The sequence below is a fragment of the Phycodurus eques genome, chromosome 4 (assembly GCF_024500275.1).
Source record: "Phycodurus eques isolate BA_2022a chromosome 4, UOR_Pequ_1.1, whole genome shotgun sequence".
NCBI lineage: Eukaryota > Metazoa > Chordata > Actinopteri > Syngnathiformes > Syngnathidae > Phycodurus > Phycodurus eques.
In genome coordinates, this window is record NC_084528.1 from 26,092,046 (window position 1) to 26,106,903 (window position 14,858).

Genomic DNA, 14,858 nt, shown 5'->3' on the forward strand with positions numbered 1-14,858 from the left:
GACTTGTGTTAGTGATCAGGTCACAAATCATAATCCTTACCATTTCAGTGTAATTTTATAGTGATGTAAAAATTCTTGTTTAGCTGTTTTTCAAGAAATTATTTTCTCAGTCCCAAATATTATATATTTTTGTTGTTGGAACTTGTAAAACCAGACAGGTTTTACAAGTTCCACACCCCCCCCCCCCCAAAAAATCAACCTCCTAATTGTTTACTTTATATCAATTTAAAATACCTTAAATAAAAATAATTCGCTTTAACCTGGAAACCAGAAATTAAACACTCATTTTACTAAACTCACAACAAATGGAGAATTTTTTTGCTTTTGCATTTGAACTCTTGAAATGGCATTTTTAGAGATTTTATAGTATAATAATTCACAGTTGTATCGGTTACATTTTCTGCATCCTTCATTTCCCCAAAAGAAGACAAACTATTGATGATATACTTTTCTAAAAATAAATTATTTAAGATGCGGTTTCATTTTTAAATGTCTAATATAAAATACTATTGTGAAGCAAGTCACATTCACAAACTACTTGTAGGGCCAAAATACGCAATTTAGGGGGTTACATCATTTCATGTGCAAAAATAATAATTAATTTACCCATATATTCCATGATATTCCAAAAACAAGACTTCATAATAAAGCACAGTTAATATGCAATGGTCAACATTTTGATCACAAATAATTTATTTCAGCAGGAACACAAGCACCTCACATAATTTGCCACCGAGCGAAGCTTTCCCTTTAAAATGTGTATTTAAAAAAAAAAAAATGAACATTTTGTAGTTGTATTATTTAAAATACAGCTAACCCAGGAAGTACAGTACAACAGGCAGGATAATGTATTTATTCAGATTTCACCAGCCTGCGCAGGTTCAAATCAGTCTTTTTTTTTTTTTTTTTTAAAAAGGAGGCCACATGTCAGAATCAGAAGCATCTTTATTTGCCAAGTATGTCCAAAAAACAAGGAATTTGTCTCCGGTAATTGGAGCCGCTCTGGTACGACAACAGACAGTCAATTGACAGAGAACACTTTTGAGACATAAAGACATTGACAAAAACAGTCACTGAGCAATAAAGTCTCATGGCTCGGATCTCCCCCGTCCCCACCGAAGGTCCACGCTTTCCCTAGGAAGCTTAGATGTTCTTGCAGCAAGGTTTCTTCTCCTCGGTGGGTTCCAATCTGGGGGTGTTCAAGGTGACGGCGCTGATGGAGCCTTGCGTCACTTCCTTATTGTTCACCTTCTTGTGAATCTCTACGTCGGGGGAGAAAAATGATCACCGCAAACTAAATAATACACAAAATGATACTTCTTGTTTTTTTAGTTAGCAGTGTTACGCACATTTTTTATTTTAAATCCATACGTATTTTGTGGGCAGCTGGTATATAGACCAAGGGTTAGGGTTAGGGTTTAGGATTAGGGTTGAAACGATAAATTGGGGTTTACAGTTTGGATTAGTAGGGTTATGCTTGCTATGCGGCTTGGAATGGACAATCTATAAAAATTAAAAAAAGCAATTTGAGCAATTTGATTTATGGATGCCCTGCAATGTTAAACGGCAAGCCTTATAGACTTTTTAGGCTGCACATAGAGTATACTGTACTTTATCACTTTTATTAAACCATAGAAGGATAGAGTGACAGTCAAGGAAGAAGGTTCAGCCCGCCCTCATTCACTTGAATGTACCTGGCACGCAACGTACATCGCTCGCATGCATTTTGGCGACAATGACCGGAGGCTTCGCTATTTCATCCATAGGTACAAATGAAATTATAAATATAAATAGTTAAGAATTGTTGTAAAACACAATATGTGTCGTATACTTTATATACTGTATTTGGATTTCAATTTTTGAACCAAGTGATCGGCCACTCATGAAAACTAGTTGCTGAGTTCAGTCAGGTTCGGCAGCGTTGCTCGGTGCGCGGATTAGGGTTATAAATTTGGGTTTATGGTTTGGATTAGTGGTTAGGGGAAGGGTAGAGTTAGGGGTTATGGGTGTGGGTTAGGGTACGGTTAAGGTTAGGGCTCAGTGTTAGAGGTTATAGTTTGGGATAAGGGTTAGGTTGGGGTTTGGATTCAAATTAAGGCAAAATAAACATGATTCTGATTAGGGTTTACAGTTTGGGATTAGGATTTGGGTTCAGGGTTAGGGGCTAGTGGTAGGGTACATTTAGGGTTACGTTGTGGTAAGGGATAAAGGTTAGATGTTAATGCGTTCCGATCCAAGTCCAGATAAAGAAGAGTATTGTGATTTTGGCTCTTCGTGCCATTAGTATCAACGTAGGGGAGAAAGCCACCACATGAGATGAGAAGTGAAAAAACTTGCGGTGTGTGGCAAACACTTAGAAATGTGCAGTACTGCCACCTGCAGGACTGGAGGGAAACAGCTTTGTCCAGCAAGTCAAATAATTGAGCATGCTTAAGATTATCGGCGGAGGTCTGTACTGACTGATGTTAAACAGATGTTTAACATATAACGCCAAGATGAAATGAAAGGTACAGCAATTACCTGTTAAGACAGTGTTGAATGCAGCCTCCACGTTCGTTGACGACAAAGCGGAGGTCTCCAGAAACAACAGACCTTGTTTCTCTAGACAAAATAGAAAAAAATCAAAACCATCAAAGTCTGCTCTCTCCAAGTTTGTCTCCAAAACATCAAACCTTGGCTGTCCCTCTGATGAGCTCATCTCTAATTTTATCCAACCTGGTCACTCCTAGAGCGAACCTCAACATCTTCATTTCCGCCGCCTCCAGCTCTGCTTCCCGTTGTCTCTTCAGTGCCGCTGTCTCTAATCCGTACATCATGGCTGGCCTCACCACTGTCTTATAAACTTTGCCCTTCATCTGAGCAGAGACTCTTCTGTCACATAACACACCTTACACTTTCCTCCGCCCGTTCCAACCTGCTTGGACCCGTTTCTTCACTTCCTGACCACACTCACCATTGCTCTGGACTGTGGACCCCAAGTACAACTCCAACTCCAATGAAGTTGGGACGTTGTGTTAAACATAAATACAAACAGAATACAATGATTTGCAAATCATGTTCAACCTATATTTCATTGAATACAAGATATTTAATGTTCAAACTGATAAACTTGATTGTTTTTAGCAAATAATCATTAACTTAGAATTTTATGGCTGCAACACGTTCCAAAAAAGACTGAGAAAGTGAAGGATTGCTCATCAAACACATGTTTGAACCTCGCCCCATCTTTGCTTGTGAATGACTGAGCAATTCAGGGAAGCTCCTTTTATACCCAATCATGGCACCCACCTGTTCCCAATTAGCCTCTTCACCTGTGGGATGTTCCAAACAGGTGTTCGACGAGCATTCCTCAACTTTCTCAGTCTTTCTTGCCACCTGTCCCAGCTTTTTTGGAACGTGTTGCAGCCATAAAATTCTAATTCTTAATGATTATTTCATAAAAACAATAAAGTTTATCAGTTTGAACATTAAATATCTTGTCTTTGTAGTGTATTCAATTAAATATAGGTTGAACATGGTTTGCAAATCATTGTATTCTGTTTTTATGTATGTTTAAAACAACGTCCCAACTTTGTTGGAATTGGGGTTGTACATGTAGGCTACTGGAAGTAGTGCAGCCAAGAGAAGCGCTACCAAACGAACACAGTAGGACTTTTGGGAGTAAATTGATACAATTTCTTGGAAGGAATATTAGAACTACATCATGGACCAAGAACATAATCATCTATACCTGCAAAGTCCTTGGCCTCCTCCGTGGGTACCGACCTCTCCGACTCCAGGTCGGACTTGTTGCCCACCAGCATGACCACGATGTGGGGGTCGGCGTGGTCAAAGAGCTCCTTCAGCCAGCGCTCCACGCTCTCGTAGGTCAGGTGCTTAGTGATGTCGTACACCAGGAGGGCTCCCACCGCACCTCGGTAGTAGCTGTTGGAAGTCATCGATAGGTACGTGTTGGGAGGATAAGTGAACAGTGTTCCCTAACTATATAGTGGTTCATCGTTCGCACCCCAACTATATTGCAGAGTTTTAGATGCCGCAAGATGTTGACAAAGCACTACTTTTGTCTAAATGAAGCTCCTCAACACACTTCAACATAGTTCCTTGGCACCAAGGTGCCACAAGCACTACTTTTGTTTAAATTAAGCTCCTCAGCTCACTTCAACATAGTTCCCTAGCACCAAGATGCAGGAAAAGCAATAGTTTTGTTGAAATTAACTTCCTCAACTCACTTTAACATAGTTCCTAAGCACCAAAATGCCACATGATGGCAGATAGCCCTAGTTTTGTCTAAATGAAGCTCCTCAGTTCACATTGGGAAACATTGCCCCGTTCCATAGCCAGGCGTGAACAATGCGGGTTGTTTTGCAGGGAACGTGGCGTCAATGTTTATCCTGAAAACATCACAGAGAACACGCGTGTGTGTTTATGGTGAGAGCAGCGACTCACGCCGATGTGATGGCCCGGTAGCGCTCCAGTCCCGCAGTGTCCCAGATCTGCGCCTTGATGGTGAAGGTGTTGAGCTGCACGGTGCGTGTGCTGAACTCCACGCCGATGGTGGTGCGGCTGTCGTGGTTGAACTCGTTCTTGGTGAAGCGGGACAGCAGGTTGCTCTTGCCCACGCCTGACTCTCCAATCAGAACAACTGAGGAGGCCACAAAAAAAAAAAAAAAAAACCAATACGAAACTGAACCCGTTTATCGCGGGGGATACGTTCCAGATCCGCCCGCCACAGGTGAAAATCCATGATAAAGACAGATTATATAAAAACGTGTTATGTAGTTTAACCCACATTTAAACTGATTAAAACACATGAACTTGTTGAAACCCACGTTCTACTTCTAATTTACAAGTCAAGGTAGTGCTATATTTTGTGGTGCCCGTTCTCACTCTTGTGGAGAAATGGGAAACTAGCATATAACATCACTTAACGGAAAGGAAAGGAAGACTCTCTCGCTTGCGTAGTTCCCCAAATAAGAGGCAAAGCGTGCTCGCTTCCCAGTTGAGGTTGACTGTAAAACTGACATAAAACAAAAGACAAATATTGTATATTTAAACACTAAACTGTTCAACCACCAAACCATATTTCACCCAACAAAATTCTGCTAGCTTAATGCTAACATATAATGCCAAACGCCATAGACCGGTTAACGGACATTAGCATGTTACACAACACTAAATTCGGACTTGCCTGTATGCTGTAAAAGCACGTAAGGCTCACTTACTCACTTCACAAATGTGCGATATAGCGGTGGAACATTATTCTTTACATTTAATTACAGTGAAGCATACTTTTTTTTTTCTATATAAATATCTCAACTGATTTATTACAGTTTTCAGATTTATTATTATTATTATTATTATACAACTGGGCAGAGGGAGGTCTGGGCGTCCCTACTAAAGCTACTGCCCCCGCGACCCGACCTCGGATATGCAGTAGAAAATGGATGGATGATTTAATTTTGTTTTTGTTTTTATGTTAACATGCTCAGATGACACTTTTGTATCTTTGATGTTGAACTTGAGGAATAATCTACTTTGGCTGTTTTGGAGGTCACTGTTCACTCCGCGGTAGCCATGTCGCCTCCCCTCCCCTGGTAATAATGCCACTTTTTCCACTAGCGTCCTCCACTACTCAGTAACCACTTGTGCAAACAGCCGCCACAATCCCCAGTGTGTGGGCAAGCATGAAGCTTTCTGCCACAATGGACTGTTGATTCTCAGGAATTTTTTTTTTATTTTTTATACTTGACGGTATTACGTTACAAGTTTTCCCCTTTTGCTTGTTTTAGCAGGAAAAGCAATAATTGCACAATCCGGCATAATCTCAGGGGTACAATTTAATAGAGGAAACATCATCATGATTCATTGAATTTGTGTGGTTATTTAGAGAATGACCATTGCTGGATTTTACTACCCTTTTGGCTTGTTTGTGGCCATTTTTCATTCCGAGCGTACATAGTCTACAATAAAAAATAATTTAAAAAAGTTTTTAAAATTGCTTTAACTGCATAAAGTTTTGAACGTTGTTATCATTAGTATACAATATTCAGTCCTTTTCATTTTATAACCCTTTAAATTCCAGTTTGTTTGCACAATGGGCCGGTTGTAAAACCACTTCAAAAATCAACTTTTACATATTCTAAGTACAATATCACCGTTTTCTTTTTCTTGTATTGCTAATAGTACAGTCTTTCTACTGCTGTCACTTATTAAATAACAATGCAATTGTTCTCCATGATCAGAAGAGCGTATCGCCACTTTTTAAAATCTAAATTGTGTCCTTTTTGGGCCACTGGAGTGCAGTAAGCCATTAAACACACCTTTTTCGGAAACTAAGAACATGATATGAAATTTCTTCGTTGTCCAAAAATAAACAAATGATAAAATTTGGTCGAAAATGTAAATATATATATATATATATATATATATAATATATCTGATATTGTATATAGTTTTATATTCTTTTACATTTGCATGAACACAGCCAAATGTTATTTATTTCTTTTATTTTTTTAAATAAAGGAAGCGCGGTGGATACAAATGGCCAGCACAAAGTCCACAGGGTTAAGGGGCTTTCGAGAGGATGCAGGAAAAAAAAGACTTTTTTCCCAGATGATCACATTTTGTGATTTCTAAGGCCGACGCCCTGCAGCTGGTCTGCTCCAATGGATGCAAACACTTCCTGGAGTCAGTTGGAATAACACATTTGTTTTTTATTTTCTCCACTAAACGGCTGCTGCCCATTTTTTGATAAGCACCTTTGTGTGTACTTTGAACACCCCGACATGGAAAATTAATAATGCCACTGTAATAAATACGTAATATAACTGCCACAAATTTATTTTTGACTTTTCAATTCACACTAAGAATTACAGTGGAACATACCATGAAAGACATACAAAAATAAAATAAAATAAATAAAATAAAAAATAAAACAAGGTGCCCTTTTCAGCAATAAAAGTAATGTATGACATTCAAGCTGTTTTATCAAAAACAGGAGTTCGATTTAGCAGTCTATTTTGGCCCTTTGCACATGCCAACACAGCTAATAATTGGACGAAAATGCCATTTTGAGGGTACTTATATGCCCTGGGGATACAACGTCCTCTTTTTTCAATATGGAACGCACACTGGAAGTGTGTCATGCAGATAGACGAGTCTGCCAAGCTGATCATAAACAAGGAAGTGTGCATGGACAGACAAAGTTGTACTCTAAAGCTGCGCAGTAATCCTTTTGGAATGCTCCCTTCACGACAAGAACAAATGTACTCACCCTTGAAGACAAAATTGTAGGCCTCGTCCGAGCCCATGTTGTGTCCATCCACTGCTTTCCTTGTCTCCACTTCTTCTTCTTACTTCTTCTTCTTCTGAGGAAACTGACTCAGTCGGCAACCGGCCGCCACCTCACAACCTACAGGTCCTTCTCAGGTCCGAGGACGGAAACCAGCCGGTTTTGGCACACGAGGAGCCTTCCTGCTTTCCTGCCTGCTCGCTTAGTTTTCAGGCTCGCAGCGGTGAGACATGTTGAGTGCGTATCCAGGTCAGGGAGGGGCCAGACTGCAGTAATGGGGCTGTGGCACTATCAGGTAGGGGAGGACCGCAGGTGGAAAGCCCGGTTTCAGTCATACGCCCCCTGCTGGTGCGACTGGAAGGAAGTCAATACCGTGTACTGTACTCTCACCAGCGACAACCTCAGCTCCTCTTCTTATCCACTCTTGTCATTTATCCACCCATACTTTTCATCCATTTTCAGTAGTGCTTTACCTCATTAGATTAGATTTTTAAAATGTTTTATTCCATGACAATAATGTTGCAATAATATTACACAAATCTTTCCCCCTCTCCCCCAAGAAACAGTCTCAATCTTATGAGAAAGTCATTTTACCAAAATAAAGTAGGTAAAGAAAGTGACAGCTTTGATCTTTTCAAGACAAGAGATCATGTGTTTTGAAAAACAGCTGCAATATTACCAAGATAGTCATTTCCCCGCCCAAAAATTAGTCTCAACCTTACGAGAAACAAATATTCATTTTACCAAATTACATAAACGCAAGTTGTGTTCTTTTCAAGACAAAGAAGTTATATTTTTTAGTCGGTTGTTTACATCTTTTTTTTTATATTACAAGAGTAAAGTAGTATCAAGAAAAAGTCGATAATTAGTAATTTTACCAAAATCAAGATATAGAAAGCCTTTTTTAAAAAAGAAAAAGTTGTAATATTACAAGAATAAAATGGTATTTTTCAAGAAAAAAGGTTCTCCTTTTGATAGAATCATAGAAAGTTATATTTTTTAAGAGTGAAGTCACAATAATAGGAGAATAAATAAGTATTTTTGGGAGGGAAAAAACAGGCAAGCATTATTTCCAGATAAAAAGGCATTACATAAAAAGTAATGCTTTTGTTAAACAATAATAATAACCATAAGTCATAACGTTATAGGAATAAAGTCGTATTTTTTTGGGGGGGGGGAATAAGTCGGAATATTGGATGGATAAAGTGAAAAAAAGTTTTTTGTTTTTTTTCTATTCTCAATCTTACAGGAAATAAATAGTAATTTTACCCAACTCAAGTAGATGAAGAAAGTAATGTGTTCTTTTCAAGACAAAAAGTCAAATTTTAGACAGAAAGTTATCTTTTTGTAAAGAATAAAAGTTGTACTACTGTAATACAAGAATAAAGTTGTATTATTATTATTATTTTAGAACAAATAAAAAGCAATGACAGTATTTTTTTCTGAGGTAAAATGTTTTTTTTTTTTAGAAAGGCATTTTTCTTTTCAGGAAGAAATAATATTATTAGAAGTTATTTTTGGGACTTTTACGGGGGATGAAAAAAAAATTGTCCCGCTATAAAAACATTTTTTGTCATCTTTTTTTAAAAAAATAGTTCTATTCTGTTAGGGGGAATGTAAATTTCAAAGATTTTTTTTCTCTGAGGTTATATGTTGGGAGGTTACAGCAACAGAAGCTGTATTTTGTATTTTAATACAATAAGAGTTGCATTCTTATTTTTAAAGGCTGGAATCTTAAGAGAATATTCTTTTTTTTTTAATGCAGAAAGTTGTATTTTTGGATAAAGTGTTTTTTTTTTAATTTTTTTTTTATTTTTTTTTTAGATAGAAAGCCACACTTTAGTCTTCCTGCTTCCAACGTCAGAACTACTTATCGTCAAAATAAACACTGGAATGTTCTGATTCTGAAAAACTGAAATAAAAGTAATTTCGGACCTATAAACGCAACCTTAGATGTTTAATTTTGAGTATTAAGGCAAGAAGTTTATGAAGGATGCACAGTACTCTAATAAAAAGCAACGTTATTAATGGAATAAGAAAAAATAGACAATAACCTAATGTCTATTTCGATATATATATATATATATATATATATATTACGACACAGAATATATATCGCCAAAAATAAAATGCATTCTTAAAAACATGCCCAAGTCCCAAGCAAGTTCCATGCTTGGGAGGTCATCTCTTTCTTTTCTTTTCCCACTGCTTTTTGTCTTGCCAATTCCCAGAATAAACAATAAAATTACAACAAGATCTATAATCAGAATTTTTTTATTGTACATATTTGAACTAAAGCATAACATTCAAAATTAACTGCATTTAACAGCACTTTAGAAATCCATATTAATGGTTTCATGGACCTTCCTTACTGTCATAACAGAATTGAGCATTAAGTATAACTAAACAAACAGACAAAATGATTGCTAATGGCATCAACACCATTATATGCAGATTAAATATTAAACAAAAAAAGAGATTTGCAGTCATGAGTTCAAAGCCACACAAAAGATGGGCCTGCATGGCCCCATTCCCACTAGGATGCGGCTACTTGGGTCAATGGTTCTTCCAGGTACTGTACCAGAGCCTCGGCCTGCGTGGCGAAAGCCCACGTGAGCTACAAAATGGCCGAATATGGATGTTGTTGTGGTGTTGCCTTACCTTAGCTTTGAGCATTCCAAAGCCCACAGTCTCTTTGGCGTACATGCACAGGAGCAGGTTGGCCACTCGCGTGATGGCCACTCTTCCCTCCTGTAACACAAACGCAGATCCTTGTCAGCTGTGCTTATCTATGAGGAGTCCCTCTCGGGTATGTACTATACCTTGGTGACTTTTTGTGTCACGTGGTACAGTAATGGGAACCAAATGCTACGTGATATTCTTTTGTGTAATCAGGAACACATCGAATATAACAAACAGCAACCTACTAGCAGTAAATAGACTAATAAATGAAATGGTAACCCGCAAAGGTTGAATTGAGGAAAATCCACACATTTTTCACTTTGCTGTTTTTTTTCTCTGTAAAAATTAAAAAATGGCTTAGCCAATTATGCTATTAGGCTAACAACATTTAAAAATAATAAGAGAATTTAAAGAAATTAACTGTTTTTATAAAGTGTAATGAAGTTGAAAGTGACACACACTGTTGTATTCATGTGTTGTTGTGTGCCTTTAAAGGTCAGATGACAAAGACGTTATGGGGTCAGTTAAAATTCACATTTGCATTGTTTATATGTTATGTAATACATGCACGTAACTTCCAGCAATTGTCAACTATAGTTTAGCTAAAAATGTGTTTACGCAATGGTGACCAACGTCTTGGAATATGAGGAGGAGGAGGATTCCGACATACAGGAGCACCCAACTGAACTTGGCATCGTCACACCGTACATGTTTGAGCCGATCAGGAGGTCGGAACCTGACAGTGACGGCGACGAGCAGCCAAGTAGCAGCTGTACGACAGAAAAAGAGAGCGGCCACTGGGTTTTTATACAGTCATGGCTTGAAATAATGGCACCCCAGGAGTGCCAATATTTTTTAGCACGACTATACGTATTATATATTGATATATGTTTCAGTGACACAGCACAAGCTTTTATATAGTATGCAGTATGTGCTCCTGGCTCGAGTAGCGTTATAACGCGCCGCACAGAAAGTCTTTGCCGTGTCTGTTAGCTTGTAATATAGGCAAAAGTACAGACAACAGTACTTAAAAGTACTGCGTGGGTCTTTTTTTCCCTACTCCCCAGTGCATAGTAACCATTATAGAGTCGTAGGTATATACCAAAAAATGCTCGTCTCGTCTGCGCCGCTTCGCCGCTGCAGCTACGACATTTAGTTCTCTTGCTGGCGGTTGAGGTCCCGATGGCCGTAGGAAAAATAGTTGGCATCGCAGCTGGTTTCAGCCTCTACCTCTGTAGCCAATGCTTTCTGCTAAGTCTTTCTCAAAACACGCCGGTTCGAAGTGATCAACACAGTTTGGAATGCTTGCTAGGCACCCATAGCTGACCACTTTTCTTCCCCTGTCGACTGACTTTCCCAATCCATTCCTTTTTCACTTGGAAAGCCAAAAAAAAAAACCTCTTGTCACTCGCTGAACCATTTGTACAACCAAATGCCACACCATAAACCATCGTGACATTGTTAAATCATACGACAACAAATGTACAAGGACGGGAAAAACAGCATGGAACAATAGCACACAACGCCGAACGAACAGGCTGTTTGGCTCGTGTGACGTCACAGCGCCGGACAGAGCCAAAGACCGGATAGACGCTAGATGCAAAAAGCAGAAGGTGCAATTCTGCATCATATGTATCGATCTAACTGCTGTATATCTGCTATATAATCACTTTGAAATGGCAGATGTGGTTTGTAAAGAGGTTCTAGAGTTATCAAGAAACATTTTTAAATCTTTGTCCTCTGACCTTTAAGAGGCGTGCCCTGGTGAGTGATGAGCTCTGACTCCAGCTCAGGTTGGCCATTAGTTTAATGTGAGCATCTCCTCCATGCTCCTTGCAAGTGTTGTCATTTTTATTATTTTTTTAAAAGTGTGTTTGACTTTCTGCCCCGTTCAATAAGCTGCTGAAAGTGCATCGGCGACTGTGGCTGGCCTTGTCCACGTCAGGGTATTACAGAATTAAGTGGACAGTTTTTTTTTCTTCCCCCACTTCACACAAGCAGCGGCGTATCTACTCGTAACTTAAAACTCGTAATTGGGGCACTTGTAAACGAAGGTACCACTGTATTCTCCAAAAATGTATACGATGAAATAAGATTCATAATATATAATGGCTAAAATATCCTTCATTTCCTGAAAAGGAAATGAAGGATGCAGATAAATGCAACAGTAACTAAATGAGAACTAGTAATTATGACCCTTGAAAGACACTGCTAAATACCTGTAATGACGTTTGCTATTGCTTTGGCTCTATCTGAAAAGCCTGGCCGAGACTCTTTAAATGCCGCTTGAAGCTAATTTATTCAATATCTATGTTCCCATAACACCGTACAAGTGGGCATACTACGTTACTGTATTTTAATGTTGGTCATGATGGTGGTACTGGATGGAGCTAAGTATATTTTGAGGTGGTACTTAGTGGAAAAAGGTTTGAAAGAACTGATTTAGAGTATTTATTAGCAAAAAATGAAAAATGGTTCAAACTACCAAAAAAGGTCTCGTCTTATGATTATTTCCAGAGCCGCATATTTGAAAATAGCTGCAATTCTTTGGAGGAGAAATGCTGTGTCTTACCATGCAATCCATGAGTATGAATTTGAGTTTGTCCTCGTTGAAGGCCTGGTGGCCGTTCTTGTCGTAGGCCGCCCAGATGTTGCTGGCGATAGCGGCGGTGACGCGAGCGTCCGTGTCCCCGTAGCCCGAGTAGGCCAGAAGAGAGCCTTCGTTGTTTAGCAATCTGATGGCCAAAATGCAAATACACAAGGAAGCCACGCTTGAAAGGATTTTGGATCCTCTGGAGTCCACAAAGCGTATACAATTCAGAAAAAAAATATGCTGACATAAGGGCTGCAGCTATTGGAATATTTTTGAATTGATTGTTCGACTGATTATCCCATAAGAATGTATTTTGCCTTATTAAACGACAAAATGTGTGCTGCGTGTATTACTGTTGTCGCCATCCTCAAGTTCCACACTATATGTGACTGAGTGTGTGCGGTTTTAAAAGGCGGGGCCTGGCCTGGTGAGTGACATGGGAGTCAGCGAATGACAGTACAGAGCTGGTTGTTAACTGGCTAACCATTAGCCAGTCTCCGTAAATGTGCTGAATACATACTTATTTTGTTACCATTTGCTCAATAAAGCGAAAGTGCACCAGAGGCTGCGTCTATCCTTGACTGCGTCTATCCTTGACCACCTGTGCAGGGATTACAATTTGTTCGAACTAGCGGTGGTCGGCTATATTCAATTAGATAACGATGTTTACATTACCATAGATGTGCAGTTATGTAAACCAGGGTTGCTTTCTAGTGCACACATTGCACTTTGTTATCTTCTTTTTTTTTTAAGCGCGAAATGATCCCAAACTTTGATTATTTTGTCGCTCACACACGCTTTTCTTCTGGCTCAGGGCCTGTTGCTATGTGAGTCTGCAGTAACAGTCCATGTGGGAAAATTATCACTGCGAAGCATCGAGGCGGAGATTTTGCTTCATCTTTTTTTTTTTTTTTAAATGTAATTATTCAAGTAATCGTTTTAGCCCTCTCTGACATCAGTATACCTAATAAGACCATCCATCAAAGGATTAATGGTGAGTGTATTTTGCTTTTTCTTTGACTTTGTTTGGATGACACTCACTGTAAAAGGAGCAGCGTCAAGTCACATGGAGCAAGCAGAAACCTTAATCTTACTAACAGAAAAAAAAAATGTATATACCATATCAATTCCCATTAATTTTACTGTGGAAAAACAATTGCAATTACAGTATTATAAGGGTATATTGGTCATTCCAGAATTGGAAGACAATTTAGGTACCAACATTTTTCAAATATAAACCATTAATTTGATCATTTATTTATTATGCTTTCAAGAAATGGGTAATAAACCATCATATAATTTCATTCAACCAGCTCAACCATCAATGGTACACTTTTAAGATTATTTGTCATATGTTACTGTGTTTGGCACAACCATTACTGAATAGATTTAAAATTAAAGAAACTTCAATTTTTAGCACTAATTTAATTTTAGTATTATCCTTATTACAGGAACAGAGCTGAAAATCAATGTTATTTTTTTTTGCTGCTGGGACAAGAGTCCATGCTTATAGGCCAACTACTCAAGAAGAAAAAGCTAGACATGTTGAAATAACAATGTTTTATTACTTATAACATTGGTTTGGGTTGATGAGAGTTATGCTGACACAACTTCAGAGCACAATTACTGCTTAGTTAAAATAAGACAAAAATGTTTTAACAATTACAAGAAAGACAAACAAAATCATACCAAAAAAAACTGATTTTAAACTTATTTTATATTGATATGCAAGTTGGTCACTCACAGGGAGAGACAATTAGATATTACTACAGCTGCAGTTACACGTTTCTGTATTTTGTGCATGAATTATTAGAAATTTTATGGGAAAGGGGGTAGAAAATGTCCTCTAATTCTAGAATGACTCAAACAGTAGTTGGGAAGTTAGCATTTAGCAGCATTGGCAACTATTACAAAATCATTCTATGTCAAGGGAGGAGGTTTAATTGTGGTGTCATATCAAACAATCATTTAATAAATCGGCATTCACCACGTAAAGCTGTCAGAACGACTGCAAAGTTTGCATCCAGCTAGGCTAGCTGTACTCACAGTGTGCTCTGGACTCCGTTTGTGTTCGCTTGGCTCAGCACCTGCGTCAAAGCCTTCGGTCGTAACATGGCTGCTCTAGCTCTCTGGCAGTAGAAAGTTGTTTTAGAACAAATAAGTCAGAAAAAAAGTGGGGCAAAACTTGTCACGATGCTGCTTATTCCCCACGTATACACGCACACACACACAAGTCAGCTGATCACGGTAATGTTGTCTTACATTTCCGGGTACGCCCGCGAAATGCATTGA

General features: G+C 38.5%; 2 protein-coding genes across 2 annotated transcripts; both read right to left on the bottom strand.

Moving 5' to 3' along the window:
* Positions 1 to 927: 927 nt before the first annotated feature.
* rab25b (RAB25, member RAS oncogene family b) lies at positions 928 to 8,095 on the bottom strand. Its single transcript, XM_061674861.1, has 5 exons — positions 7,274 to 8,095; positions 4,447 to 4,642; positions 3,731 to 3,924; positions 2,521 to 2,601; positions 928 to 1,262 (listed from the first exon to the last, which is right to left on the bottom strand). The coding sequence occupies exons 1-5, from the start codon at positions 7,308 to 7,310 to the stop codon at positions 1,144 to 1,146; spliced, it is 627 nt and encodes a 208-aa protein (XP_061530845.1). The 5' UTR covers positions 7,311 to 8,095; the 3' UTR covers positions 928 to 1,143.
* A 1,443-nt stretch (positions 8,096 to 9,538) lies between these two features.
* On the bottom strand, positions 9,539 to 14,844 carry lamtor2 (late endosomal/lysosomal adaptor, MAPK and MTOR activator 2). Its single transcript, XM_061674862.1, has 4 exons — positions 14,613 to 14,844; positions 12,546 to 12,708; positions 9,953 to 10,042; positions 9,539 to 9,884 (listed from the first exon to the last, which is right to left on the bottom strand). Exons 1-4 carry the CDS (start codon positions 14,678 to 14,680, stop codon positions 9,828 to 9,830), a joined length of 378 nt encoding a protein of 125 aa, XP_061530846.1. The 5' UTR covers positions 14,681 to 14,844; the 3' UTR covers positions 9,539 to 9,827.
* Positions 14,845 to 14,858: the final 14 nt, after the last annotated feature.

Bases quoted from the DNA above. Each gene is read 5' to 3' on its own strand.
- rab25b (XM_061674861.1), bottom strand. From the start codon at position 7,310: ATGGGCTCGGACGAGGCCTACAATTTTGTCTTCAAGG. The intron at 2,602-3,730 runs GTATAGATGATT...TATTTTGTCTAG, and splicing joins GGAGGCCAAGGACTTTGCAG to AGAAACAAGGTCTGTTGTTT. The intron at 1,263-2,520 runs GTAATTGCTGTA...CCCCCGACGTAG, and splicing joins ATTCAACACTGTCTTAACAG to AGATTCACAAGAAGGTGAAC.
- lamtor2 (XM_061674862.1), bottom strand. From the start codon at position 14,680: ATGTTACGACCGAAGGCTTTGACGCAGGTGCTGAGCCAAGCGAACACA. The intron at 12,709-14,612 runs GTGAGTACAGCT...TTTGGCCATCAG, and splicing joins AACGGAGTCCAGAGCACACT to ATTGCTAAACAACGAAGGCT. The intron at 9,885-9,952 runs GTAAGGCAACAC...TTCGCCACGCAG, and splicing joins TTGGAATGCTCAAAGCTAAG to GCCGAGGCTCTGGTACAGTA.